The sequence below is a fragment of the Harpia harpyja genome, chromosome 2 (assembly GCF_026419915.1).
Source record: "Harpia harpyja isolate bHarHar1 chromosome 2, bHarHar1 primary haplotype, whole genome shotgun sequence".
Taxonomy (NCBI): Eukaryota; Metazoa; Chordata; class Aves; order Accipitriformes; family Accipitridae; genus Harpia; species Harpia harpyja.
Genome location: NC_068941.1, coordinates 24,638,838 through 24,666,083, shown reverse-complemented (window position 1 = coordinate 24,666,083; position 27,246 = coordinate 24,638,838). Strand labels below are relative to the sequence as shown.

General features: G+C 42.1%; 1 protein-coding gene and 1 long non-coding RNA gene across 3 annotated transcripts; one reads left to right on the top strand and one right to left on the bottom strand.

The window, feature by feature from the left end:
• Positions 1-805: 805 nt before the first annotated feature.
• On the bottom strand, positions 806-27,246 carry KLHL8 (kelch like family member 8). 2 transcript variants are annotated; one of them, XM_052773018.1, is made up of 10 exons: positions 27,159-27,246; positions 16,294-16,610; positions 12,455-13,003; positions 9,079-9,265; positions 8,249-8,392; positions 7,018-7,129; positions 4,823-4,991; positions 4,072-4,231; positions 2,861-3,062; positions 806-2,428 (listed from the first exon to the last, which is right to left on the bottom strand). In XM_052773018.1, exons 2-10 carry the CDS (start codon positions 16,501-16,503, stop codon positions 2,305-2,307), a joined length of 1,857 nt encoding a protein of 618 aa, XP_052628978.1. In that variant the 5' UTR covers positions 16,504-16,610; positions 27,159-27,246; the 3' UTR covers positions 806-2,304. The 2 variants fall into 2 exon arrangements, with proteins under 2 accessions (XP_052628978.1, XP_052628970.1); XM_052773010.1 differs by lacking the exon at positions 27,159-27,246 and adding an exon at positions 26,982-26,997.
• Positions 7,148-12,469, top strand: LOC128134844 (uncharacterized). Its single transcript, XR_008232851.1, has 3 exons — positions 7,148-7,561; positions 11,207-11,267; positions 12,258-12,469. It is a non-coding gene; the product is annotated as an uncharacterized LOC128134844 (long non-coding RNA).

The following is a 27,246-nucleotide window of genomic DNA, read 5'->3' as shown; positions in this document are numbered from 1 at the left end:
TTCTGGTGCCATCTAAGATTAATAATGTGGACACCACTATACTGGCGATAGGGTTGTTCCTTGTAAACCTTTTTTGCAGTTTTCCTGCCAGCCCTAAAAGATATGCCTCCAGAAGCCTGAGCACAAATGTCGGGGGGGCAGGGTGCACAAATTGAAATACAACAGAAGTGTCTGTCTTACGATTGTGTTCAGACCTAGTATAGTTTGACTTCCAGCTACAGTGTTGACAGCAGAGCTCCTCCCACACTGTACAGAATCCCAGTGCATGTGCTGTAACCTTAACGTGCTGAACACACATGCCTCCCTTTGGTGCCTGGAAGGTGATTGCTGTCAGTGTGGTAGATGACAGTGTCAGATGTGTGAGTTACAGGCTGTACCTGTGGGTGCTAGCACTTTCCCACCAAGAGGAGAAATATATCAGCTGGCAAGCAGCACTGCCAGGCTACTTGGTTTCATGGTCAGTGTTACTTTGTGGAAAACTTGCCCTTTTTTTTTTTTTCTTTTTTTTTTTTCCTTCTTAAGTTTTCTCGTTAGCTAGGTCATCCATAGAAGAACCTGTTTGATTCCAGAGAGGGAACCTGCACCTCTTCTTTCCACCCCTCCTAGCAAGATCAAGAGCCACAAGGGTGACCGCATCCTCGCATGGGGACAAGGGCAGTAGCAGGGTGGTATGGCTCATGGCTCTAACGCAGGATTTTCCCTGCTGATAAAGGCTTCCTGTTGAGAATTACACTCTGCAGAAACCAAAAAATACTCAAATGTTTCCCCACAGTAGCATGCTCCAGTCATACTATAAACAAGGTGCTTTGAAGTACAAATGTTTTATTGCAATGTTTCATTATTTACAGTACCATTCACTTTGACCCTGGGTGCTACCAAAGTGCAAGCCATTTGAAACAGAAAAGCTAAATTATGGTAACTCAACAGCAAAACATGACTATGCCTTATGCTCGTACTGTCCTGCCTCTCACCCGGTACTGAATGCAGAGAAGTTTGCTGCTCTCCGTAGTCACTTGTAACAACCTGGTAACGTGAAACTTTGGTCACAAAGGATTGTCAGTTGTTGGTCTGTTCAAGGTGATGCCAGAACAAGAATCTGCAGTCTTTCCAGCTGGACTTTACGTGGAATTCAGGGTGTCTGACTGCATAACAAGACGTCTTTGTACACAGCATTGTCAACTTCCTATTTCAATTTTTGATGTAAGAACTGGTTAATTTCCAATTCTTTTTGTTGCTGATTCTCTTTGGTTTATGTAAGCTTTAAGTCATCTACCTGTTTTGAGGCTAGATCTTTCTGGCTTAACTGTCTTAAAAAGAGCTAGTACCTCTAGAATTACCACAGAGTTGCTACTGGAAACTGAAATTGGACATGTCATCTTCTAGAGTTGCATTTAAAGGTCTTTACAGAATACTGCAACTTTTATTATGTTTCCATTTCATATGAAAATGGTGATTCAGACACCACTGAAGCCTACATTTTCATACACTGTATCATCTCAAAGTAGGACAAATTACACTGGTTACTTCAGCAATGACCTCTCAACAGAAACTTGCCTTTTGGAGGGGTAGTTACTATAAATTTTTTTGAAGACTTGAAACTTCCAGTATTCCAGTGGCTAAACTCAGGTCAAGAATTTTTTCAGCTTTCTAACAAGTGTGTTAGCTTGAGAAAGTACTTTGAAAGACAGGTTTCAGACTAAGTACCTGCAATTTCCACTGCTGCCGTAAGTCCCTTGGGAGGTGGGCAGTGAACTTCTCTGCTCCAGTTATCTTGGTGTGCAACAGGGATATCATTACCTTCTAAAACTTGAGACACTTTGTGTTTTGTGTTACAAAGCTCTTGTACAATTAGGAAATGTTTAAGACTACATTCCTGAAAATAAGTTATATTAAATGGCACTCAAGTCCTCCAGAAAACATGTAGCAGGGCTGTTGGGTAAGGCTCAGCAGTCCTAACTGCCGCTTTCTCTCCTCACCCCATGCCTGGTTTATGGTTCAATAATGAGTTCCTGCAACAGCTGCCTCAAATGATTTTGAAATTGCAAACTTCTTAAAAATGGGACGATTGCAGCTCTTGGCAGGTCTTCTCCTGTAAGTCCCACTTTTATTCCATGTTTTCACAGGCTTTTCTGTATCGCTATTGATAGAAAGCCACCAAAAGCTTTACAGTTGCAGAAGGTAACATTTTCACAAAGAAAATGTGTTGGTTTTATTTCTTAACCTACCATACAAAACATGGTGTTTAAAAGCTCTGCAGTGCCTCCCTACTATCATTCCTCTGGAATTTGGAGGAGGCAGCAGAGCTCACATGCAGTCAACGACGTTGCTGGATCCTTGGCCCACATCCCGGACCTGGCTGCTGAGACAAGAGCACACAGCCACGCCTGCCCCTGCCCTGCAGTGTGACACAGAGCCGACGAGCTCCCATCTAAGAAGATGGCAAAGGAAAAAAAGTAAGTTCCTGTCCTTTCTGAGCAACTTGAAAGTATTTCTTTTCTGTGTCTGAAATTCTATTATACAGCCTAGCTGTTTACTGTGCACAAAAATACACCCTGCTAGTTTATTCTTATTTCTCTGGTAAATTTAGTGCAAAATCAGACTGAAACAACCAGAAGAATGTAGATTCTTACTGAATGAAGGGAAGAGGACAAGCGATGGAGAGGAGGAGGAGGTGCTTAAATATTTACAAGAACCACCCAGTGGCATAAGCAGCACTCCTGCATCACTAGTCATGGATATTACTCAATTATTACGAGGAAACAACAGAGAAACTCCTGCTGCACACTATTTCTATTATGTTGTGTTTTCATATAGGCAAATTTCATTGTCTTACTAAGCCAAATAGAAAATTTAAAATTACCTATTCACTATGGGATCAAATGCTTCCACTGTATTCAGGTACGTGTTGCCATTATGACCTCCAACTGCAAAAATTTTACCCATCAGTGTCGCTATGCCAACGCCGCCCCTTGGAGTCGTAAGCTCTGCTACATATTCCCATTTGTTACTGCGTGGGTCAAACCGCTCCACTGAGTTCAGTGGAGAGTTGTCATCAAAGCCACCTGCAAAGAATCATCACATTATCAGTTTTTAGCCACTCCTACTGCTGGTGATATCCAAGACTGGCATTATCATGCTATTGTCAGCATTCAGTGGGCTAGTGTCCAGCTCTATTTCTTTACATGAATTTTACAAGCTCCTAAAAATTAACAGCTCTCCCTCCTGTCACTGTACAAGCATCACCCAGAGTGACAGTTTTCTTCTACTCAAGTTGCAAGCAGTGGTATTTCTATTATTTTTCTCCTTGAATTCATCTTACTCATAGTTACAATGAAACAGCTTCTAATTTGAAATAGAAAAAAACCCTAAGACTGGTAAAAGGATGGTCCTGATCTTATTTTGGCTTAAGCAAAACACACTCTTGCGTTGTTTTCAAATTACAGCATTGCTGAATACTTGAGTAGGAAAAAAAAATCCTCAAGTAAGACTTCAGTGATGCATTCCCCTTGCTGGGGCAGCTGTCAGATGAGCATTTTACTTGAAACTTTTTAAATCACTTATGATAATAGACAAGTCAGAACTCTGCAACCTATCACTACATCATACCTACCTGGCACCTTCCACCCTCAGGAGAGCAGGTAAATGCAAGGTAGAGCAGAACAAGACAGGCCTAGGACAACAGGCTGTGGAATAAGTATCATCACCATGTGAAAAAGCTACTGTTGTCTACACTCAAAATGGAACTAGAGTGCTTTAGAAGCACGTGAACTTCAGAATAATTTTCCTAAAAGGAAACTCAAGATTAGTGAGTGTTGAGAGGATTTTCTATATAGACATACTGTCCTGAACAGTACAGGCCACCCTAAATGTGGGTTAGGAACTGCTTTTTATTTCCTCGCTAACATACCTTCGTTTAAGCATGCCCTGGTTGTGCTTGCTTTCTTCTCCTGCGCAGGAACACAAAGTACAGGTCAGGTCTATCTGTTCCCCAGTTCCTCTAGCAAAAACAGCCTCTTCCAAATGCCAGTACTTGGCAGAAACAGCACTACAAGATGTCACATCCCTACTCACCAACAACATACAAGCAGCCATGGAGCTCGCTGACACCATTGCCAGCTCTTCGCTGACCCATCTCTTTCACTTCTGTCCACTTATCCAAATGGGGATCATATTTCTCCACACTGGAAAGAGATGCTACACCATCATTGCCACCCACAGCATAAACATGGTTCTGGAAAACAGTTGTATAGAGAAAGATCATTTGTAATGTATATGTATTTACTCAGCTTTTCATAAGCAATGTTAGAATTATAGGAAAACATGGTATATCCACACAGTCCTAATCATTTACTTTTATTTAATAATTCCAACAACAGACTTAATTATCCAACAAATTGTAAACGCCATCTTCCAGTTAAAGAAGTGAAAAAGTTACATAGTGTTGCAGACATCTTGCAGATTATATATGGTGAAGGGGGTTAAAGTGCAGATGCATTCAGTACCTTTAAACATAGTAACCACGACAAACCAGATTCTTCTGAATGAGACGTGAAGCATTAGCCTGATATTGTTAGAAGGGTCCTGGTACTTGCTCCCAGTACCTCAAGTACTGTTGAAACAGGGAGCGCGGTTCAATTTGCTATGAGTATTATCCTAAATACCTCACCTTTTGCACAGTTCCATAGAATTTTGATGACCGGAGGTGCTCAGACCCACCAGCTGCATTTTGTTTAAAATCCTTGTGTTCTACCTTGTAAAAGCAGATTTGAAAAGCAGGTCAGTTCCTCAGTTGGCCCTGACCTGGGAGGAAACAGTCACTTACCACAAGGGCTACAGAGCCGACTCCTCCCCTGGGAGTGTTCATTGGGGCAACTGCACTCCATCGATCAGAATCAATGTCATATCTTTCCACATCGCTGAAGCAAGTGTTGTCATCTAAACCTCCTATTGCATAAATGGGGCCACCAAGGGAGGCAAGAGCAATTCCTCTCCTAAGAAAACCATAGGATCAATACCTCAGTGCAAATCCTTAAGGAAAGGGAATGGGAAAGACAGATCAAGTGACTGGCACCTGTTTTAAACTATGGGGAAAAAGTAATGAAAATTTTAAAAGCGAAGTTTATAATAAATAATGACCAGTAACTGTGGCTGGCCCTCTGCACACCTGTAGCAGTCTTGCAGCTTTATCCTGAAAGCCTTTTGTATGTTTGCAGCCTCCCATTAGAGGGACTCTAGAGTTTTATCTTTACTTCACCTCAGCTTTCCCAGGCACCTGTTTGTTAGGACTGCTGCAGCTAGAATTTTTTTAGACTGTAAAAAGACAAAGCTCCTGTTTAAAAAAATTAAAAAAATAATAAAGGTGGGGTGCATGGAATATTGTTTTGACTGAATGTCACCTAAGGCCCAAGTCCTTTAATTACATGCTTGGATATATGAGATTGTCTTAGTTATTTGATATCTCTGTCTTGGTACTTAATTTTACACCTCCTATCTTGTTTTACTGAATCTGATGGAGAACCAAAACCTGCTGGTTTTAACTGGTATAGCTGCTGCTACAATTTGGGAATGATTTTTCGGGGGTGAGATTAATATATATTAAAAGGCAAACCTGAGCTGGATATTAGATGACAGAACTCTAGCAAGATTTAATTGCAGTTTCTTCCATTCTGTTATTTTCTATTAAGTCTGTGTTAAAATAGCTGTCAGATTTTTTTCTACTGAATCTACCAATATGAAAGTACAGTCACTACTACAAAATGAAAAGTATGGTCTAGAATGTAAGCATTAAGTTTCTGCTTTAACTACCAAGACAGGTGATTTACCATTTCACTGAGAATATTCTTGTCTCATTACACAGAGGGCAGGTTCACAGATACCTAAGCAGGAGCAAGGGAGGCACAATCTTTCTACTCAGCCGTTAGTATAGACACCATCAATGGTGGCAGTTTTTTGTCAACTAAGTATTCCAACACCACCTCAGTGAATGGGAGGAGTGGAGTGTAGCCAAGGCACGGCAGCCCTTTCATTTACCAAGGTACTGAGTAAGAAATGTCACAGAAATCTAGGACTGATGTCTGCCAAGAATATGCCCTGGGGTGGTGGCATGACGGAGGGAGGAAGAGGAGCAAGAAGCCACTTCCAGGAGTGTGGGTCTTCTATTTTGATTAGGTCACAGCTACAAATAATTTTAGGACTTAGCCAAACTCGGTATTTTACTCGTACTTGTACATGATGCTTTTAGAAACAACAAATAACAAAATGGAATGTAGAATTACGGAGGCTGATTTAAATGACAGCAGAAAAAAAAAATACAGATCTGTGAGTCCAGTAGCTCCTTAAAAGAATCTTAAATGTCAAAAGGCAAGAAAAATCCTCAATCTGACTGTCAGTGTTTTAGTGCTTCCGGCCTTTTGTGGCAAAAACATAGGCAGCTATTGTTTCCTGGGCATGAAATATTTCACTGTGCATGTTATCCTGCTCATTCTTAAAAAGAGCAGAAAACCCACAGAACCAGTTAATCAGTTTCAAGTTCTTTATTGGGCACAGCAGAAAGGCCCTAGATGTCAGAATGTAAGCACAGCTGGAGTAGAAGAGCTCTCTGCTCCAGAAGCCAGCCACACTGTGCCCGCCCCTCCCCCCCCCCCCCCCCGAAAAAAAGAAAAGGATAGAGCAACAAAAGAAAGCCAAAGCATAAACATAACCAATGTTACCAGCCAGGGCCTCTCCCTAGAGAGAGGGATTATGCAGTTTTGCAGTGAAATATTACGTTACACACAACTTTGTGTTTGTGCAAATATGTGATGTATGCAAGTACGTGATGCAGATTTGTGTTTGCTTTACAGGTGGTAAATAAAGGTGTCTGATAGCATAGAGCCCCAAACTAGGAAAACAAATTTCCTAAAAATAACACAGTTTGGAAACCCAAATAAAGACAGAACAGACATGATGTTTTTCAGCATCAGCAAGAAATGATACATCACAGACTAGGACTTATATTTTGGATCATGAGACAGGTACCTCTTTGTGTTCATTGATGCCTTCATCATCCACTTGTTTGTGAGAGGATCAAATACTTCCATGCTTCCTAAGTGTTCATTTCCATCATGCCCACCTACTGCGTAGACTTTACCTGAAACACAGGTTTGGTACAGAGGTTGCTTGGCAACATTTCAGTTTTCATTTATGCAATATCCCTGCCTATGTGAAGACAAAAGCTCAAACAAAGGTTAAAGTTTTCAAATGTTTTCAATATCAGGATTTTAATAAGTACAGACTTTATATTTTTACATGCTGTACTCAACCAGAGATCTGTTCTAACGTGAACTTACACGAAGCTTGAGATACGTAGACAAAAGATCTTCCCATAACTTCAGTACTGCAGGTCAGATCAATTTTGGACATTTGTATCAGTCTCTCCAGATTTTCTATGGGGATAAAAAGATACCTGTTCTGCTGCAGCAACACAGGGGCTACCATGTACAAGGAAAAGTTGCATCATGGGTGCTAAGCTGCTCTAGACTGCACAGACTTGGTTTCAGAAGATGGAGACCCAAAAATAACGGTAGGTCTGCTCTTGGAAGAGTTATGGTCTTAGTGACTTGCCTGTACGGATTTAAGTATGAAGGGAGATAGCAAATGCTGGGTGACTCTGCTGTGTAAGGCTGTTTCTTTATAAATGGAATAAAAAAAATTCAATTGCCTATTAAAGCAAGAGGCTATATACAGTTCATAGAATAGTTTGGGTTGGAAGGGACCTTTAATGGTCATCTAGTCCAGCCCCCCTGCAATGAGCATTGACATCTTCGACTAGATCAAGTTGCTCAGAGCCCCATCCAACCTGACTTGGAATGTTTCCAGGGATGGGGCATCTACAACCTCTCCAGGCAACCTGTTCCAGTGTTTCACCACCCTCACTGTAAAAAATTTCATCCTTATATCTAGTCTAAATCTATCCTCTTTTAGTTTAAAACCATTACCCTTTGTCCTATTGCTACAGGCCCTACTAAAAAGCTATCTCCAGGCTGAACAACCCTAACTTTCTCAGTTCGCAGTAATGTCTTTTCAGTAAGCATGCTCTCAGATCATTTCAGAATCAAAAACCCCTTCATGAGGAAGAAGCTTTACTAAATTGAAGAATATCCAACAGTTAAGCCACTGCAAAACAGATTTATTTAGTAGAAGTACCAATTCCAGCAAAAGGAGCAAACAAGTGCCTTTTGAATAGGGTTGCTTGAATGGGGTTACTGACCTCCCACAGAGATCACACCCACGTGCCTTCTCCTGCTGTTCATTTCAGGGCCGAAGAACCAGTTGTTTTTGCTGATAGAGTAACATTCAATGCTGCGAAATGGATCACCTGATCCACCTCTACCACCAACACAGAACAGCACACCTGAAGAAGACAAAACGGGTTTCCAGAAAACCAGCAGGAAGATGGCAGATAAAGTTGTATAGCAGAGTGAACTAAAAATTATGTAGTCCGGGAGAAGTGGTATTTCACTTCAAGGGGCACGGTCATTGCCCTGTATAATTGGATGCTGGATTCTGGCCTTTGCTTGGCATGCTGCTATGGCAATTAACTATCTATGCTCTTGCAAAAACAATGCATATTTTAAATATGCTTTTTGTGATTTTGTTTAGGGAGATGAACAGATTGTTTGTTAAAGATAACAATGTAAAAATTAGGATTTGCAGTCTAATATTCATCAGTCACTTTTGGTGTAGGTTAGCCAAGGAGTTTAAAAGTTAGCTCAACCTTCTCGTACCAAAAGATAAGTGTCCACTGTTTTTGGTATAACTTTGAGCATACTGCCTAGTCATAACATACTTAACAGTTCTAGCTTTAATACAGATAGAGCTGATCAGGACAAATAAATAATGCTTTAAAGAAAGAAAATGACTGCTAACGTTCTGCTAGGAAAATGCAGCACATTTCCTAATTACCAGAGGTACACAATGGCTTTCACAATTTTGCATTAAGTCATTAACAACCATTTCTATCAAGCTATCTAAGCCTGCACAGATGCACCACCTTTTCTCCACACTCCTTACTGGATAATCAGACACACATTTAATTACCAGCAGTCTGCTTCCTTGGTGTTGTGCGAATGGAGTACTCAAAGTCTGGCACTGCCCTGCTGCTCAGGTGAAGGTGGTAGTTTCTTGCTTCATCCAGCAAATCCCTACATTTTAGATTCTGCTTGACAATCTCTTCCTTTGCCACAACACCCATAAGGAAACAAATGGGCAAGAGAGGCAGCCGTACCTGACAGAAATGAACACAGTTGGAGTAACTGGCTGAACTGACTGAGTCTCACCATTTACAGTGATTGCACGCATAATAGATGGCAGCTTCTGAGCCAGCTGCCAGCCCCACACTCTTCACTAAAAAGAGCAGCTTTCATTTTTTTTTTTCCAGAATAACAGTGATATGAACAGTTCTTTTTAGTGACAAACATTTGCTACAACCATTTGCATTTAAGCAGCAGTGGAGAACTGTCCCTTGGCCCAGGCTGAGCAGAGGAAGAAGTGCCGCTGCCTGTACTGCAACTGCGCCTGCCTGGCGTGACACAGGCAGCATCTGTGACTGTACCAGAATAGTCTGTGTCAGGTAGTTTGCTGAGGGTATGAATTTTCAGCTCACTGCTGTACCAGTGTATAGAGGGCTTTTGCTAGAATGGTTCATTTTCTTTGGGTGGCAAGTCAAAAAGGAAACACTGTCAGCATGAACTTAGTGTCTATTAAGGAGGTATTGCTAGTGCAGTAACGCCTTTCTCTAGTGTGGACTTGACTAGACTGCAGGATAAAAAAAAAAAGGTTGAGAGTTAATTGTTTCCTTCCTCAAATCCTTCCTGTGGTTCCCCAGAAGAGTGCTGGTGACCAGGCTGAGGAACAGAAGGCTTGCTCTGGGTAAGGCTACAGGTGGTCACTGCCCAGAGCAATCCCCAGTGACAGGGCAGATCTGAAATAAGGTCAGCCTCTCCAAGACTGCCTTGAAATGCCTTCCTCCCCACAGTCAATTTATTTCACCAAGCCTTTCATTTAGCCTTGTGAGAGAAACAGTGAGGAATATGAAGTACAATCAGATGCAAAGGTGGGACAGGTGTTAGCAGGGGGGACTGAGGTAAATCACCATCTGACTTCCTAAGGTTTGGAGTCAATGCTGTCAGGCAGCTCCCAGTTAGCTCAGCAGCAATGGTGAAGAAGTCCAGTATCTCTGGTGCTTCTCAGAGCAGCAGCATGGTGCTTTTAAATGGCTGACAAGTGTCCCTGTCTTCACGTAAGCAAGTGTCTCTACCACTTCTTCCTTGCCCACTCACTTTCAGTCCCACTTCTTCCTTTACTGTGGCCCAGCTTATTTTAGGCTAATTAAAAGCATCACCATAGCCCTGCTAATAGACTCATAAGGTTAGGGATGCGGTAAGAACTCAAGGCTGACAAATTCAGAACCTCATTATAACAGCAAAACTTGTATGGCTGATTATGATGTGGATAGTAACTATCAAAAAGCCCAGTCATGTTTTCTGCTAGCAGTAATGTCCAAATCAACTGATGGCTCCATATAGTCTGGCAAATAACCCATGTTTACAGGAAGGCATTTACTTTTTCATTGCTTCATTCTAGACTCTGGTTTCCCCGAATAGAATAAAGCTGTTAATCTCATCTGCTAGCAAAACTAGGCAATAAAAATAAATTTTTTTTTTTAATCTCAAATTATATTGCCTGTGAATTTAATTACAGTGTACTGAAGTGGTTTTTTGTAGCAAAAACCTCATGCTAGTCTAGATGAAACTGAAGGTTTTTGGAAGACAGTTAATAAACAGTTGTGATCTTTTACCAGGAAGTGTGAAAAATGATGCAAGAAGACAATGACGGCAGCATGTTAGTGCACCTCTCGTTACTCACATGATGCCAATATTAGCAATTCTGCTAAATGCAAAATATTTAAGTTGGAGTTCAGTGACGACTGAAACAGCACAGTTGATCCTACCTGCTAAGATACATAGGGCATTTTGCAGCACATGGCATGTACCTGCCTCCTCCCCAGCACAGGTTCTCCATACCTGTCTCAAATACTGTATTTTAAACTCCTATAGCCAGCACATATGGAGCTTGAATAACTGAAGTACCTAACGCTTTGACAGGAGGAGGACTGATGGGTGTTTAAATAAGTTCGGCTAAGTGACCTTTTGATACCTTCTTTCAGAAGCAGTGGACTTGCATCAAGTCTAGACGATTAAACTCCAAACTCCTTTCCGATCCTACAGGTAACCAGCAGTGCTAGTCTAGTGAGCGTTAAAGGATCTAGCATATGCTTCTGTCCTGGTTTCAGCTGGGATAGAGTTAATTAATTGTCTTCCTAGTAGCTGGTAAGGTGCTATGTTTTGAGTTCAGTATGCAAAGAATGTTGATAACACTGATGTTTTCAGTTGTTGCTAAGTAGTGTTTAGTCTAAAGTCAAGGATTTTTCAGCTTCTCAAGCCCAGCCAGCAAGAAAGCTGGAGGGGCACAAGAAGTTGGCACAGGACACAGCCAGGGCAGCTGACCCAAACTGGCCAATGGGGTATTCCATACCATGTGATGTCACATCTAGTATAGAAACTGGAGGGAGTGCGGGCGGGGGGCATCGCCGCTCGGGGACTAACTGGGTGTCAGTTGGCGGGTGGTGAGCAATTGCACTGTGCATCGTTTGTACGTTCCAATCCTTTTATTATTACTGCTGTCATTTTATTAGTGTTATCATTATCACTATTAGTTTCTTCTTTTCTGTTCTATTAAACCGTTCTTATCTCAACCCACGAGTTTTACTTCTTTTCCCGATTTTCTCCCCCATTCCACTGGGTGGGGGGGAGTGAGTGAGCGGCTGCGTGGTGCTTAGTTGCTGGCTGGGCTTAAACCGTGACAGCTTCCTAGCCTGCTCATAGGGCTAATACATCTTGGTCTTTTGTTAATTAAATATACGGAAAGTTCCAGAATTAGCACAACTTTATGTGACACATCTCCATTACAGTTTTACTTTCCTAATCATGTAAAAAACCTCCTCAACAGCTTTGCTCTCCTTTCTTAAGTACAAATACTTAACCAGCAGGGGAAGTGAGCATTTCAGGCTGTAGTAGCATCAAACCAAGTGAAGTGATGGCTTTATGTTCTCCACTATGTGTAAATCTAAGAAGTTTCTGCTCTAACACAGATACAGCTTTTTGTTGGCTCCCTACCCCCTAGCCATGAGCATGAAGTGAGTACTCTTCTCTCTACAGAAACTGGAGAATACAACTTCTTCCTAATATTCAAGAGATCTAACCTGCTTCCACTGTCAACTCAACAACTGTGAATACCAGATGAGGCACCAACTGCTAAGAATATTTTTCATCTTGAGATCTACCTAAGTACAAACAGTTGATTATGCAACTAAACCAGTGACGAGACAGGCGCCCAGCACCTTGGTCTGCCCTACCTGAGCAAGTATTTCATCCAGCCACATAGCATGATGCTGTGGATTGGCTAGCAGCCACTTGATAGCAGCATTGTAAACTTGCTTTTCATTTTCAATATTCAGGTCGCTGGAGGACAGGAGTTTATGGAGGTGCTGTGGTGACATGCTCACAAAGTCTTCACACTCCACCACTTCTGTAAAATGTTCACAAGCATACTGATCAGCCATGTCCATCAAGTCTATGCGGTTATGACTTTCTGCAAATGCCCTGACTGCCAGGCAGTTGGAGGGATGGAAGTGCAGCTTCATGTATTCACAGCACGCCTTTGCTACCAGTTCCACCTGAAGAATGCAAGCAGCATACAAGAGAGGCTGGACATTATCCACTGTCAGAGTAATCCGGGAGGAGTACACAAACTTCACTAGGTCTTCTATTGCATCTCCATCGAAGTCCCTGATCTCAATCAATGTCTGCTTGGCTTCAGCCATTTCCGAAAGAAACATGGCTCTGAAGTAAGGTATAACACAAGCTAGCACCAGTTTGTGGCAGGAGATAAGCTTTGAACCAACCTGAAAAAAGAAGAACAAAAAAACCCCCAGTCTTTTACTGGAATGTCAGTGTCAGCTGTGAAAGGAGGGACAGTTAAGCTGAAGTAAGAATTCTGAACTCAGTATGCATTGAGCTACTGTATTTTGTTCAAACAAATTAACTCCACTTGCCCTGTACTTCTGACATTACATCAATGTATCCCAAACAGATCTGAGTTGTAACTTGGCCGTCAGAGTAGGGCAAGGCAATAACACAAGGAAGCAATAGCACTGATGTACTGAACTTGCTTTTCTTTAAGAGCTGTGTCCTATTTTTTAAATGAAACATCCTTAAGAACCTTCTAGATACATCTTGGAGACAGGAGGAGACTGCTAGGCACTTGTTTGGTTTATATGTATTCAGAGATTTGGGGGGGCAGGGAATTGTAAACTGACATTTTTAGACTACTTAATTTAAACCTCTGGACTTTTACTAGTGTTGAGGAATTGATAATGCTGTTTATAGAAGCAAATTCATGTAAAATTACCATAATAAAAGCTATTACAGGGATTATTAAGAGTTACTAATCACTTCAAGGATTTTTAGAAGCTGTTTAAGCCACAAAAGATGTGGTATTTTTCAAAGTTCCGATCAGAAAGCGCAAAATAAGCTTCTCACTTACAAAATTCTAGAATTCAATTACATTACAAGACAATGTAACTATTGAAGGTAAATGAACAATCTACTACTTATTGGTGTTACAAGAGTGCTTTCTTACAGCCTTTGTCATTCTGCAGTCTGCACTAACAAGCACATGGCCAAGTTAAGCAATCAGTTTCCCTGACAGACTCGAATTACATGTTCATTTCCAGATGAAAAGTGTTACACTGAGCTGTCTTGCAGTGTAAAAAAAAAAAAAAAAAAAAAGGATATTAAATTATAAAGGAGAATTTGGAGTTTTTTCTACCTCCGATTCAATACACAATTGCTCTACCCTTTTTAAAAGTGTGTATTATCAACACAAGTATAACCTGCCTGGTGACCAGTAAGTTGAGTACAGAAAGCAAACACACATGAAAGAGTATGGACATTAAAAGAGAGGAAAAGATGGATGGCTCAGTGTGAGTTAATTAGATCACTCCAGAAGGAACAATTCATAGACCTACCAAACAAACAAAAAACCAGACCAACAGGAGAAAAGCAGATAGATGGTATGCAACTGCCACTCTCCGCCTTCTAACAGGGAGCTGTTCATATGACAGTAGCAGTACAGTAAGTGACATTCCAGATTTTAACTTTTTGGAGCAGAGGAAGTCTCCCATGGTTTATCACTGTTACAATGTCAGCATTCCAACTAATTATAGTACTGATGCAAAAAGATGGTACCAGCTGGCCTGCTATATCAGGAAAAGCTCCTAGGCCATTCTCACCTTCAGAGATTGTTATTCTGTCCATCATCCCACTCTCTAATTGCATCTTTCTTTTGAATTAAGTGGCTTCACTATTTTACCCAAATCTGCTTAACTTTAAATATCTAGTATGTTCTTGGTATTTTGAAATCAAAGTTCCCCTCCAGTTATTAACTGTCATATTTTAAGAGCCAGCAGTTAAATTAATAATTGGTCTGACAACAGCAATGCCAGAATTGCTCACTATCAGAGGTCACGCACAAAAGCAGAAAGTTCAGTAGAGAAGTAATTATTCTTAAAACACAAGAAATGCCTGAGCGCTAGAGAAAGAAAAATCAAGCCCTCCAGAAAATTCTAGTTCAAGACGGAGTTAACAGTTACTTGAAAATCACTGATTTAGGAAGCCTTACAGTAAGATGTACATACATAGGTTGCTCTAGCCTCCATAGATTATCTTCTCTACTTGAGGACTGGAAGCCAAGTCATGCAATCTAATATTCTTAAATTACTGAAGTAGCTTCACACAAATAATACATATGAACAATACAAGCCTAACTCAGGGGAAGTTAAACTGCAGCCACAGTAAAGTGTATTTTGCAAGCCAAGCTCCCTAGCACGACTATACGTTTAACTACGTTTATAAAATAAGACTTTCTGCCTTTTTCGCAAGGGTGGGTGGAAAGGGAGAAAAGCGAGGATGAGGTCAAGAAAAGGGAAGAGAGGAGGGTTGTTAAAGAGCTCTGACATGAACCTTCTTCCCCAAAACACCTTTTAAAATGACAAGACGTAAAAAGACCTGATGATGAGCTCAGGCAAGTTCTGTTTCATGGTGCTCGTGCTGGCCAGAGCAGCTTCAGTATTGTCATTCAGTGTCCTATGAGCATTAACTCAACTGTTATGAGGCACTGGACCTATTTGCTGCTGCATCTAGTGCCTGCTCCATGGCTGGTGACAGGCAATTTAATACCTGCTGCAAAGCAGAACAGAAAAATGTTCTTGCTTGTTCTACTCCTGTTGTCCACTGGGGCAGGAGAGAAACCCTCTTCCTCTCAGAGATCTCCATTGTCTCCCAAGCGTTTTAGAAAGATGAGATGCCTACCAGGGGGGCACAAGGGACACACATCTGTCAAGGATTTTCCTTATTAATATCTAATAGTAAAAGTGGCAGGCAAACAATTTCTCTTAAAGGCATCTGTCATTTGTTCTTGGTATAGGAACTATGCTTCATCTCTTTTTCTTAAATAACTATTTTGCACTACTAAGATGTCTAGCTAAGCAATACTTAATATTTGTAGGTGCTGGCAACCACTGTTACAGATGCTAGATATAAATTTATTGTGATCAGGATATAAGTAATATACAGCTGAGTTACAAAGAAGGCATTAAAGCAATGCTATGCAAGAATCATAAAACTGGTTTCCTCCTCCTCCTTTACTCTTTGATCAACTGTAGAACATAATTGCCTGTTTTGGTTTTTTTTTCCTTTCTTTGAGAATGCTGGAAGTTGGATTTGTTCCAGAAATCCTGTTTGCCAGGAAAGATCTAGCAGAGCAACACAGAATGCAAAAATAGAGATAAAATTGGGGATGAAAATGTGTGAGAACCAAGAGGCTACAAGGAGCTGAAACTGCACAGTAATACACTGATCAACTGTGGGAACTTGCTTAGAAGGCAAGTTGGGTGACGTCAAAGTCATGTACTTCCTCTCTCAGACTGTCAATATCTTAAATGTTTACATTTCAGTTGTAAATTTCCTAAATAAGAAAAAAAAAAAACCCCATGAGCATATCTAGAGATACCTCGCATCCAACAGGTATTCTATGGCTTCCATACCCCTGCCTGAATTCACAGCCACCTCCAGCACACTTATTTGTAGCTTAATCTTCAGACTGTTAAATGAAATGGATGTGTGACAGTATCACCTTCAGTGTAACATCGCAGAGCTCTCCAGCTTCAAAGAAGTGAAGAAGAGAGCTATGAAAATCCTTCCAAGCCTCATTTGCTTCAAATACAAAGATGTCATCTTCACCGTCACTGTTGGAAGACCTAGTTTGCTGCTGCTGTTGCTGCCGCCTTTTTCCCTTTACCAGATGTTGTTTTGCCTGCTCTGGCACCATGGATTCTGAAGCCATTGGCTGTTTCTTCTTTCACTGCATGAATCTTCAAAAACTCCTGCCAAGAAAAGATCCAGCCCATCAGGAGTCAAGTCCTAAAGTGCTGTTAAGTTCTGTTCATCTTCCTGTTTAAGAAAACACAAAAAAAGCAGATGAGACATTAGGTACTGCTAGTACCTAACACTTTGATTACATGTTATAAATACTACCTATAATCTTACTTGGGGAATATGGGAGAAGGGGGGGAAAAAAGACCCACAGTCAAGAATCCTGTGCAGGCTTTTTTAGGAAAAGTCGTTGTCTGTGAACTTGTTGCCCACACTTCTTGAAAAAGACATGAAAAAGAAAAGCCAAGAATGTATCTTCTAACATTGCTGATCTCACTGCTGTGGATGGCAGAGGAACAGAAGGGACATGGCCTGCAGACAGCTGTGCTTCTTTGGTCCCTAAGTAGCATCTCTCATCACTGCTGCCACAGATAGACTATTGATCTGACCCCGCCGGTTATTTTGTACATACTACTCAGCTTTCCTAGGTCTCTTCAAAAGCTAAAGCAATCAATCCTTAAGTGTTTTATCCATTTATGCAAATGTAAGCAAAATAAATAGAAAAAGCTTCTACAGAACTAGAGAACAAAATTTACACTTACAGAAAAATTGTGGAATGAAAATTATTTCCTTTTATCTAGCAACTTTATTAATCCAACAGATTGGCATTTAAAGCATGACAATGAGTGTTAGGCAAAACTTTGCTCCTGCTTGCTAGCTTTTGTTTTAGACTGTTTACCCAGCTTAGCTGAAGATAATTTAAGGTGTCTAAGATTTATACAGCTCAGACTAAAGGAATCTTAGCTATACTGACATCACAGCTTTCCCAGGGCTGAAAGACAAATCTGGGATACCACAGACAATGGGGAGAAGGCTTTTTCTGCTCCTGTCACTCAAATACTTTACTCTTCCTGCTACTGTGAGCGTCAGTTAGGTTAAGCTTGAAGTTGACCTTTTTATTTGCAAAAAAAAGTTAAGCAGTAGGGGAAGTGCAAATTTTTTTCCAGTTTTGTAGCATATTTTAAGTTTTAGTTCTGTGTGTCTAAAAGCCATGAAAGCCAACTCAGTGAGATTTAGGCTGTTAATCCACATGCTTTGTGGAGGATGATTACAAAGTCCACAAGAAAAAAATTAAATACTATTTGAAAGCATGGAGTTACTGATTCAGCTTACAAACAAGAGTTCTGTTAGATTTTTGGCAAGGGAAGAAAATGGATTTGTAAGGTTTTAAGACAAAGTCTCTGGAGAGCATATTTAGTAGTGTGTTCCTCCCTTACACTGGCTAGCTTTGGTTTTCATGGTTTCTGGTTAATTTATTATGCATTCATTCTTCAGTCTACCCTAAGAAAGACTTGACGATTGCTGTAGCTCAGTGATTTCTGCTCATGGACTCTGGTGTTAGAGGAAGTGGACTGACTGAAGTAACAAAAAATTCTTCTACAATAAAAATGTAAAAGTCAGTCACATGTCTGGGAGCAGAACTCATTTTTTTCCAGGCTATTTTGAAAGTGTCTGTGCCTCTTACTAAATTTATAACTCCTCATGCATCGGTACCAGAGAAAGAGCAGGAAGTGACTTGAGGGTGATCATACCCATTTCTGCTGTAGTTCACAGGGTTGTTGTCAGCTCCATGTCCTGTGCAGTGACAAGGCTGTTCACTGCTCTGGGCCAGGCAGGTTAAAGCAAGACCAAACATGCCTAGAATATTCACTAATGGTGCTGTTAGCAAGGTAAGTATTCTTCTTTTAAAATATATCTAAGAGAAATATCTTACTTCTTCCAAAACCACAAACTAGCTCAACGATATTATGGATCACCGTATATTTATATTGTTTATAGCAAGGAATACCTTTTTCTGCTGAAAACAACTTCTCAGACTTGTCAAATTACTATACTAAGATGTTCTTCTAGTTCATTAGGAGGAAAAATCCTGATATTTTGGTTCTCCTCTTTTAACTTCAAATTAATCGTCCACTACTGGTACTTACTACCTTTGCTTTGTTTAACATTGTTTTGGGTTTGTGTGGTGGGGGTTTTTTTGGTAGTGGGGGAGGGGGCTGCAGGGGTGGCTCCTGTGAGAAGCTGCTAGAAGCTCCCCCACCACCTCTGGCCCAGGCCGACCCAAACAGTGATGGTGGTAGCACCTCTGGGATAACAGATTTAAGAAGGGGAACCTGCAGTGAGTAGGGGAATTGGAATGTGAGAGGAACACCTCTGCAGATACCGAGGTCAGTGAAGAAGGAGGGGGAGGAGGTGCGCCTGAGGAGGTGGATGCCCCTGCAGCCCGTGGTGAGACGTCAGGCTGTCCCCCCCACAGCCCACAGAGGTGAGCAGGGTAGCGGAGGCCCACTTGCAGCCTGCGGAGAAACCCATGCTGGAACAGTCAGATGCCCCCGAAGATGGCCGTGACTCCATGGGAAAGCCCACGCTGGAGCAGTCTGTAACTGAAGATCGGCCTGTGGAAAGGGCCCACGCCAGGGAATTTTGTGAGGAACTGCAGCCCACAGAAAGGACTCACGCTGGAGAAGTTTGTGAAGGACTGTCTCCTGTGGGAGGGACCCCACGGTGGAGGAGGGGACGAGCGAGGAGTCCTCCCCCTGAGGAGGAAGGAGCGGCAGAGACAAGGTGTGGGGAGCTGACCCCAACCCCCACCCCCTGTTCCCCTGTGCTGCTGGGGGGAGGAGGTAGAGAGAACCGGGAGTGGAGTTGAGCTGGGAAGGAGGGAGGGGTGGGGGAAGGTGTTCTAAGGTTTGGTTTTACCTCTTGTTATCCTTGTTTTGATTTGACTTGTAGTAAATTAAATTGATTTTGTTTCTTCTCCAAGTTGAGCCTGTCTTTTGCCCGTGACTATAAGGGGGAGTGATCCCTCCCAGTCCTTATCTCGACCCACGAGCCTTTCTTCCTATTTTCTCCAAATCCCACCATGGCCAGGGTGGGGAGGAGTGAGCGAGCGGCTGCGTGGGGCTTTGTTACCAGCTGGGTTCAAACCACAACATACATGCCCTTCGAAGAAGTCACTATTACCATTGAGATATGAAGCTAACACAGAGCTTCAGAGGCAACCTACTGAAGTTACAAAAGGGAACATAGACAAGCAAGAGGAAAAAGAAAGAAGTTGAAATGCTGTACAAGGGTTTTGAAAAGCATCATGTATCATTCATTCAGAGGTAAGATACAGCGTCTTTAGCCTACACTTCTAGGGAACTCTTGCTTATTTTTGCTCCTTAACTGACACTCTCACTTCACCGCTCCCTAGCTACTCACATCTAACAGTATTTTTACAGCCAAGTAGAAACACTGCTTTCAGACAGAACTGCCACTGACTACTAAACAATAGTTCGCAGCTCCAAAGTTCTTAAGGTTTTTCCATCTGACATATGCTATATTTATCCTCATGCTTTAACTGCAACTGCTCACATACTTTCCAAAACTATTCTGTGTTTCACTGTAAAAGAGGCTGATGGTGTACTTTTTACCTATTCTGGGTATGCCATTGTAAACACCAACACAAAACCCTTGAGTCTTAAGATAAATCACTGCTGCTGGGGTGGCTTTTTTTTATGTTTTAAAAAACCTGAGCAATAACACAAAAGCCAAACATAACTGATTTTAAGCAATGTCTTTCATCTGTATCTGATGCTTGTATCAAATGAAGCTCCTGGAGATGCTCTGAGCTCTCACCTGTTAGAAAAGAAGTTGAGCACGTATTTGTATTTATATATTTAGTACATACTAAGTACAAACTTGATATTTCAGGGGAAGAAGCTAGAAATCACACCAGGGGAGACCAAGGCTGTTACTCAGGCACATAGCCATAGATAGGGGAATCACATGTACAAGGGAGCTCCCAGTATGGCAATATCAAATAAGTGTATGGGAACATGAGAACAAGTCAGTTACTGCTCCTCAAGTAAAAAGAAGTTTCTGCGACATGTTAAAAATTAACATGTTTAATATAACCTTAAGGAAATATTCAGATAGCAATAGTCTGACACACTTCAGTTTAATTTTGATGAGACTTTGTGACAGATAATAATATCGTAGGTAACATTTTTATTCTTCTCCCAAGTCACCACTTCAGGAGCTTCTGTGATACATCATCCAAATCTTTTTAGATATCCATCCACAAATCCCCCACTTGTCTTAATTACAGCATCTCACAGTTTGAGTCTTCAAACAAATCATCATCTACTATGGAAAGTACCAGCTGTAGCCATAAGACAGCTGTAAAGCTAGCTGTGAAGGAGAGCCAGGTCACTGTATATATCCAGTTGGCTGTTAATTGTATCTGGCTTGAGAAACAGCACTTATGAATTATATCATCTATTTGAAAAATCAAGGGATTTTCACAATCAGAGGTTTAAGGTAAGTCAAGAGCGAGTCTTATCAACACAATGCACTACTAGAGTTAAACATGAAAAGAAGTAATATTACAGATGTAAAACACAATATTAAGATAATGTATTGCAGTGTGTCATAGAATTGATCACGATCTAGACAGAAGGAGAGAACAGATGTTCCACTTGCAGAAAATACTGGTTTGGGCTGATCTGAATGCTTAGCTATAGGCTTTTACTGTTCTCAGATTTTAAACAGAACAGAAATGAGTTTTAGTAGCACTTGAATCAAGATACTAAACTCTGGAAATCTGAAGGTCACACAGAAGTCATGAACGTCAGTATATTTCAAGTCCAAACCTACTCCTCCTTCCAGCTTGAAATGGAATGGTAAATAGGTTTGTCATTGCACAACCTGAAGGGACAGCAGATGAAAAGGGCAAGAAGTTGAAGTTGTATTTTCACATCTTTAATTATATAGAAGCTCACTAGTTTAAGAACCACTAGCTAGGAGGATTGATCAGCATTTAGGTTAGCGTGCATGATGCTCTGTTAATTATGTACTAAGAATCCACAAACAGAGAGCAGAGCCATTTACAGATTTGCTCCCCAAATCAACAGTAATGCAACAATAACATCCAACTACTTGAGGTTAGTTTAGTACTGGGTGAATGCTGCACACTTGGACACACACAGAGTTATTTCCCTCTCTAGGACGAAACACTGCCATGGCCATTCAAAACCTCAATAACACGTGCTCCCTTTTCATCTTGGCAATTAAGTCTTCCAGCCTCGGTACAGTCTAGTATTTCGACTACACTAAGAGTGTAAGTGGCCATCACAGAAAGTGACTGACTCTAAGGAAACTAAAGGAAGCGCCTCATTCATAACATCATCTGTTATTCCTTGTAGACAGCTGTTTGACACTTTCCATGAAGGAGTAACTGTCTGAATAAAAAAAACAAACCACACATTGTTTATAGCTCACCATTGTTTGCTGAGAGCAGGCCAGCAATTTTCTTGTTCAAGTTATATATTTAGAAATATTGATTGCATTTGCTGTTCCCAGAGTGCAGCTGTTCCAGACCCCAGAGTTGGTGTTCTGGTCCTCAGTGCTGGTCCTCAGGCAAGGGACCGAGGATCCCCTCCTAGCTATTCCTCACTATCAAACTTAGAAAAGCAAGCAGGGATGGGAGGTCAGAGCAGAAGCACGTTATCTTGTATCTGCTACAGTTCAGATAACAGTAACACCCTGAAGTGAAGCAATTTTGATTCAGACATTCTAGCTAAGTCTGAAACTGAATTAAGTGTAACATTACTCAAGTCAAGTCACATAGAGTACTTATGTTCAGTATAGGTAAAATACCTCAAATATAATTTTGAAGCAAAAAGAAATTAAGACATTAGACAGGCAGGACATGAATGAACATTGCTCTGTTTTCCTGTGTCATGAAATTAAACCTCAGGAATGCTGGCCGACGAGCCAACCTAGATGTTGGAGTACATGGCCTCCTCCCCCTGTCACGTACCTTGGGAGACAGTGCCCTAGAAAGAGGGGATTGTCCTCATTCTTACACTGACACAAGGGAGGAAGACATTTCAGTGATACAGAACAGAAACAAAACCAAGACCCCCACTATAACCACAACTAGGCAGTGTTCAGGTGAGAAGTATTATGATACCCGTAAATCCAATGCTCTTTATGAGCAGTGGTACTGAAGTAAGTTGGAGAAAAGAAGGCAGAAGTCCAGGAGAAATCAAGACACAGGTGAAGTTTCACCAAGTATCCTGTATGTAATTTTGGTTACCAACCCACAAGATGAACAAAAAATCACATCATGGTCTGTACAGAGAAGGACAGTTAGCCTCACTCAGAAAACAAAAGGGCCTTTTAATTGAAGGAGACGAGAAATTTGCCTTCTGTAAATGCAAAGTTTGCAGCCCTATGAACAGGGAGGTTTTGGAAGTGACTTGAGTACGAACAGACTGCATGCATATAAATATATACGAGTTTGTATGTGTGGCTGTGTAAAACTAACTTGTCTAATACAGAGCCTGATGACACGCTGGTGCTGCTGACCACAAGATTAGATAAGCGTATGCAGTGATGAGATCTTCTCCAGTTTAATGTAGCTAACTGTCGTGGTTTAAGCCCAGCCAGCAACTAAGCACCACGCAGCCGCTCACTCACTCCCCCCCACCCAGTGGAATGGGGGAGAAAATCAGGAAAAGAAGTAAAACTCATGGGTTGAGATAAGAACGGTTTAATAGAACAGAAAAGAAGAAACTAATAGTGATAATGATAACACTAATAAAATGACAGCAGTAATAATAAAAGGATTGGAATGTACAAACGATGCACAGTGCAATTGCTCACCACCCGCCAACTGACACCCAGTTAGTCCCCGAGCGGCGATGCCCCCCGCCCGCACTCCCTCCAGTTTCTATACTAGATGTGACATCACATGGTATGGAATACCCCATTGGCCAGTTTGGGTCAGCTGCCCTGGCTGTGTCCTGTGCCAACTTCTTGTGCCCCTCCAGCTTTCTTGCTGGCTGGGCTTGAGAAGCTGAAAAATCCTTGACTTTAGACTAAACACTACTTAGCAACAACTGAAAACATCAGTGTTATCAACATTCTTTGCATACTGAACTCAAAACATAGCACCTTACCAGCTACTAGGAAGACAATTAACTCTATCCCAGCTGAAACCAGGACACTAACAGAACAAGGCTAGTTGTTGTCTTGTGTTGTACTAAGAAAACCTGAACATTTGAAAAGAGGGCAGCTGGCAGAGCTGAGGAAGAGACAGACGGACAGAAGTGGGAAGGGCAGGAGGCAGCTGCAGTGCAAACTGCAGCCCAGCAGCAGCTTTGGCAGGGACTGCACAAGCAGCTGTTTGCTGTTCAGTTTGGTTACAGCTGCATCACCAAGAAAGAACATGGGGGGAAAAACTGACAAAATAGTGTAGAAAAACATCAGTGCTCTCCCCTTCTCCATTCACCAACTCTGTCACAGGAGTTATGGAAACCTCAGGCAAAACTGCTCAGATGCCCATGCTAATTAGGTCAAATCAGACAAGGTTGGAAAACATGGGAAAGTTCAAGTTACACACTGTATTACAAGCCTAAGTCTATTGTACTTTTCAGCAGAAAGTTAATTTAACAGAAAAAAAAAAAATCAGAAACCACATATCTAACTGGTTTAGCTTGTTTAAAACCACCAGGCTTCCTTTTGTAGAAATTCATAAAAAATTTTCTTAAGACAACATGAATATAAATTTCCAGATCCTTTCAGAATTTCAAAGGTTCTTTGTAGCAAAAACTGACATGTGTTATTGTTCTGTGTTACTTGTCACACAGGTAGTTCAGAAAACAGTGAAATGGGTACAGCTGGCACCATCTTTCATCTTCTTCTGTAACTAAAACCCCACCGGTGCTGTAGATGCACAAACAGTGAATGTGGACTGCTCTTTCTTGGAAAAATGTGACAGAAAAGGTGTTTTGTAGAGCATGAAAAGCACAGACAGACAAAATCTCATTTTGGAAATAATTCTGCCTGGCACTCCCTTAATCCTGTTTTGAAATAGCTTCTTCCCTGCTTCCTTTGATCTAATACATGATTATGCTCAACAAAGTTCTACTGAGGTTTAATCCCAGTTTCCACTGAACACCAGAAAGGCCAACTGTCTTCTGGGCTTTATGGGATGACAGGTTGACAATTTTGTTCAATTTTGCATAATCAAAAACAAACAACCTAATATGCCATGATTTACTTCTGCTTGATTTACTTTTGCTTCAGAACAATCAGCAAAACACATCAGAAGCCCCAAAACAGTGAAGAAGGACTCTGCTTTATAGATACAGGTGCACTTAAGTGATTTATTTATGCAAGGTAACCTTGGCAATATCTAAAAAGTAGAACACAAAAGAAAAAACACTGCAAATGAGTCCAATTATTGGGACCATAGTGAAGTGTTAGTAGATACGTAATAAAAATTTTAACTAGTACTTTGCATTCCTAAGAACACAGAACAGGCCCTTACCAAGGAGAGACACTATTGTCTCCTCTGATGGACCTGATTTAAAATAACAATAGTTTAATGGTCTCCACAGCAGTGTTTAGTCCAGCCCTTCCTGGGAAGTGTTAACGGAGAGAAAAATAATTTCTAAGTCATTTGCCAGCTGCCCTTTATCCTGGACACATAAATCAAGGCATGGCACCCACCAGTGTATCCCAGAGCTGTAGCCAAACACCATTTCCCATATACCCACCAGCCCCATCCTCTCAGAGCTCTCTGCCTTAGCTGCCAACCATCATCGTATTCTCTCATCTAGAGTCGAGATTCACTGAGGCTGCAGCCTCATGTTACACTCACAAGTCAAATGGCTCAAACCATAAAGCAATATCATCTTCCTTTTGTCCCAGAGCTGTAAGGCTTCTTCAAAATCTGTTTGAAATCAGGAGGGGGCAGAGGTAATACAAGATAAAAGGCTTCACAACCCAAGAAGCTACAACTATTGATGCAGGAAATTATTATTACAAAATTTGTTTGGTGAAGCCTGCTGAGGAAGAACTAAGACACTGGCTAGCATGGTACTATGCTGCCTTGCATCAAATTACTGGCAGTAATTACACAATGATTGTGTCTTCTTGTGACCACACTGATTAAACTTGCTTTTACAAATAAATGGCCAGCTAGAAAACTGGATGCCGGGCTACTGACATCTCACTGACAATTTATAAAATAAACAAGGTCGTAAGTACACTGCTAATCACATGCTGCACAGAAACTACAGGTACAATCTTGGCGTGTTACAAAGCCAATACACTTCTTATATTACACAGCAAGTTCACACAGATTATAGGGGAATCAGCCCAAACTAACTCAAAAACCTCAGACCTAATTGCTTAAAGAAGGTGGCTGAACCTTTTGCAGCTCAACCTCAGTTACAAGCAATCAAAGCTGTATGTGACACACCTGTTGTGGTTTTAGCTTATTAACAGTTGATGAGCTATTTTACCTGCTGTGGTACTTTTCTACAGTCACACGTGTAAATTGTTTGATTGTACTTCCAGAAGCATTTGCAACAGGCACAGAAAGCCAGGTATCTCTGAGTTTTATAACTTTTACTACTGCAGAATACATAGGAGTGACTAGGCAAAGGAGGAAATGCAGATCTACGAACTAGGAAGCTCTATCTGGTTTGTGAACTACCTCCACACCCCTTATGGGTAAGAGCTTGATTAAATGAGACTTCCCAGCAGCCAGTAAGCAATTGGCTTGAGTGGAGATGGGAAGGTGGAACCTATCAAAGCAGGAAGGAAACTCAGGCGGGCAATATAAAGAGCTGGTGGAGTTATGACATCTGAAATTCTCATCTATTTGAGAAGGAAGAAGAGGCTAGGAACTCCTGAAGCTCTCCCCAGCAGCAAGAGGTAATTTCTTGCTGTTTTTTAACACAAGAAATATTTGGTTTGGGGTAACTGAAGTGACTCTACTTCTTATCCATTGCAAGATGTCAACCAGTAAGCTGACCAGAGTGCTAGCTTCTTGGGCTGTGGTCTCCACAGTAGTGAATTACATGCACCACCTTGAAATGTGTGGACTCCCAGCTCAGTTTATTTGTGCGGTTTTGTCTCTGTGCTTGAATTGCAACTAAGAGCTCCGTGAGCACAGGACCCCACGGGTGCCACCCAAAGAATGAGCCCTCTGATGCTGAGGCTAGCCCAGGCAGCGTGCCACCCTTGTGTGCTCTTGCAAGGGGTGTAATCCAGCTCTGGGTGATTTCCACCAATTCTAGGTTAACCTACAAGAAATCCACGCTCGGTTTGGGTCTCTGAGGCCGGCCGTGGCAATAACCGTTTGCAATGAAAGGGAGCCGGGCCCGTCACCATCCCCCGCACCGCGGCCGAAGGAGCGCCTCACGGGAGCGGGGTCCGGGCCGTCCCCCCTCCCGCCGTCGGCGCGTTGTGAGGCGGCCAGGGGCGTTTCGGGGGTAAGGAATGGACGCGGGGGGCTGCAAGGAGGAGGACAAACCATCCCGCCCGCCCGCGCCAAAGCAAGCAGGACCGCTTCCCGTTACACCTGAGGGGAGGGGGGTGAGTTACATAAAGGCAGGGGCAACCTACCATGGCGGGGAGGGGCGGCAGCGCAGCCGCGGAGGAAGGGCCCGGGAGCGGGGTGCAGCTCTCCCGCTGCGGGGAAAGGGGCTGGGGGGAGGGCGGCAGCAGCCCCGCCGGCTGGGACGAGAGACGCGGTTCCCTCCCGGGGCCCGCCCCGCTCACCTGCGCTGCCGCCGCCGACAGCCTGGGTCCGGCGGAGGACCGACCGACCGGCCGGGACGAGGGGGACGCGCGCGCCCGCGCGGGGCAG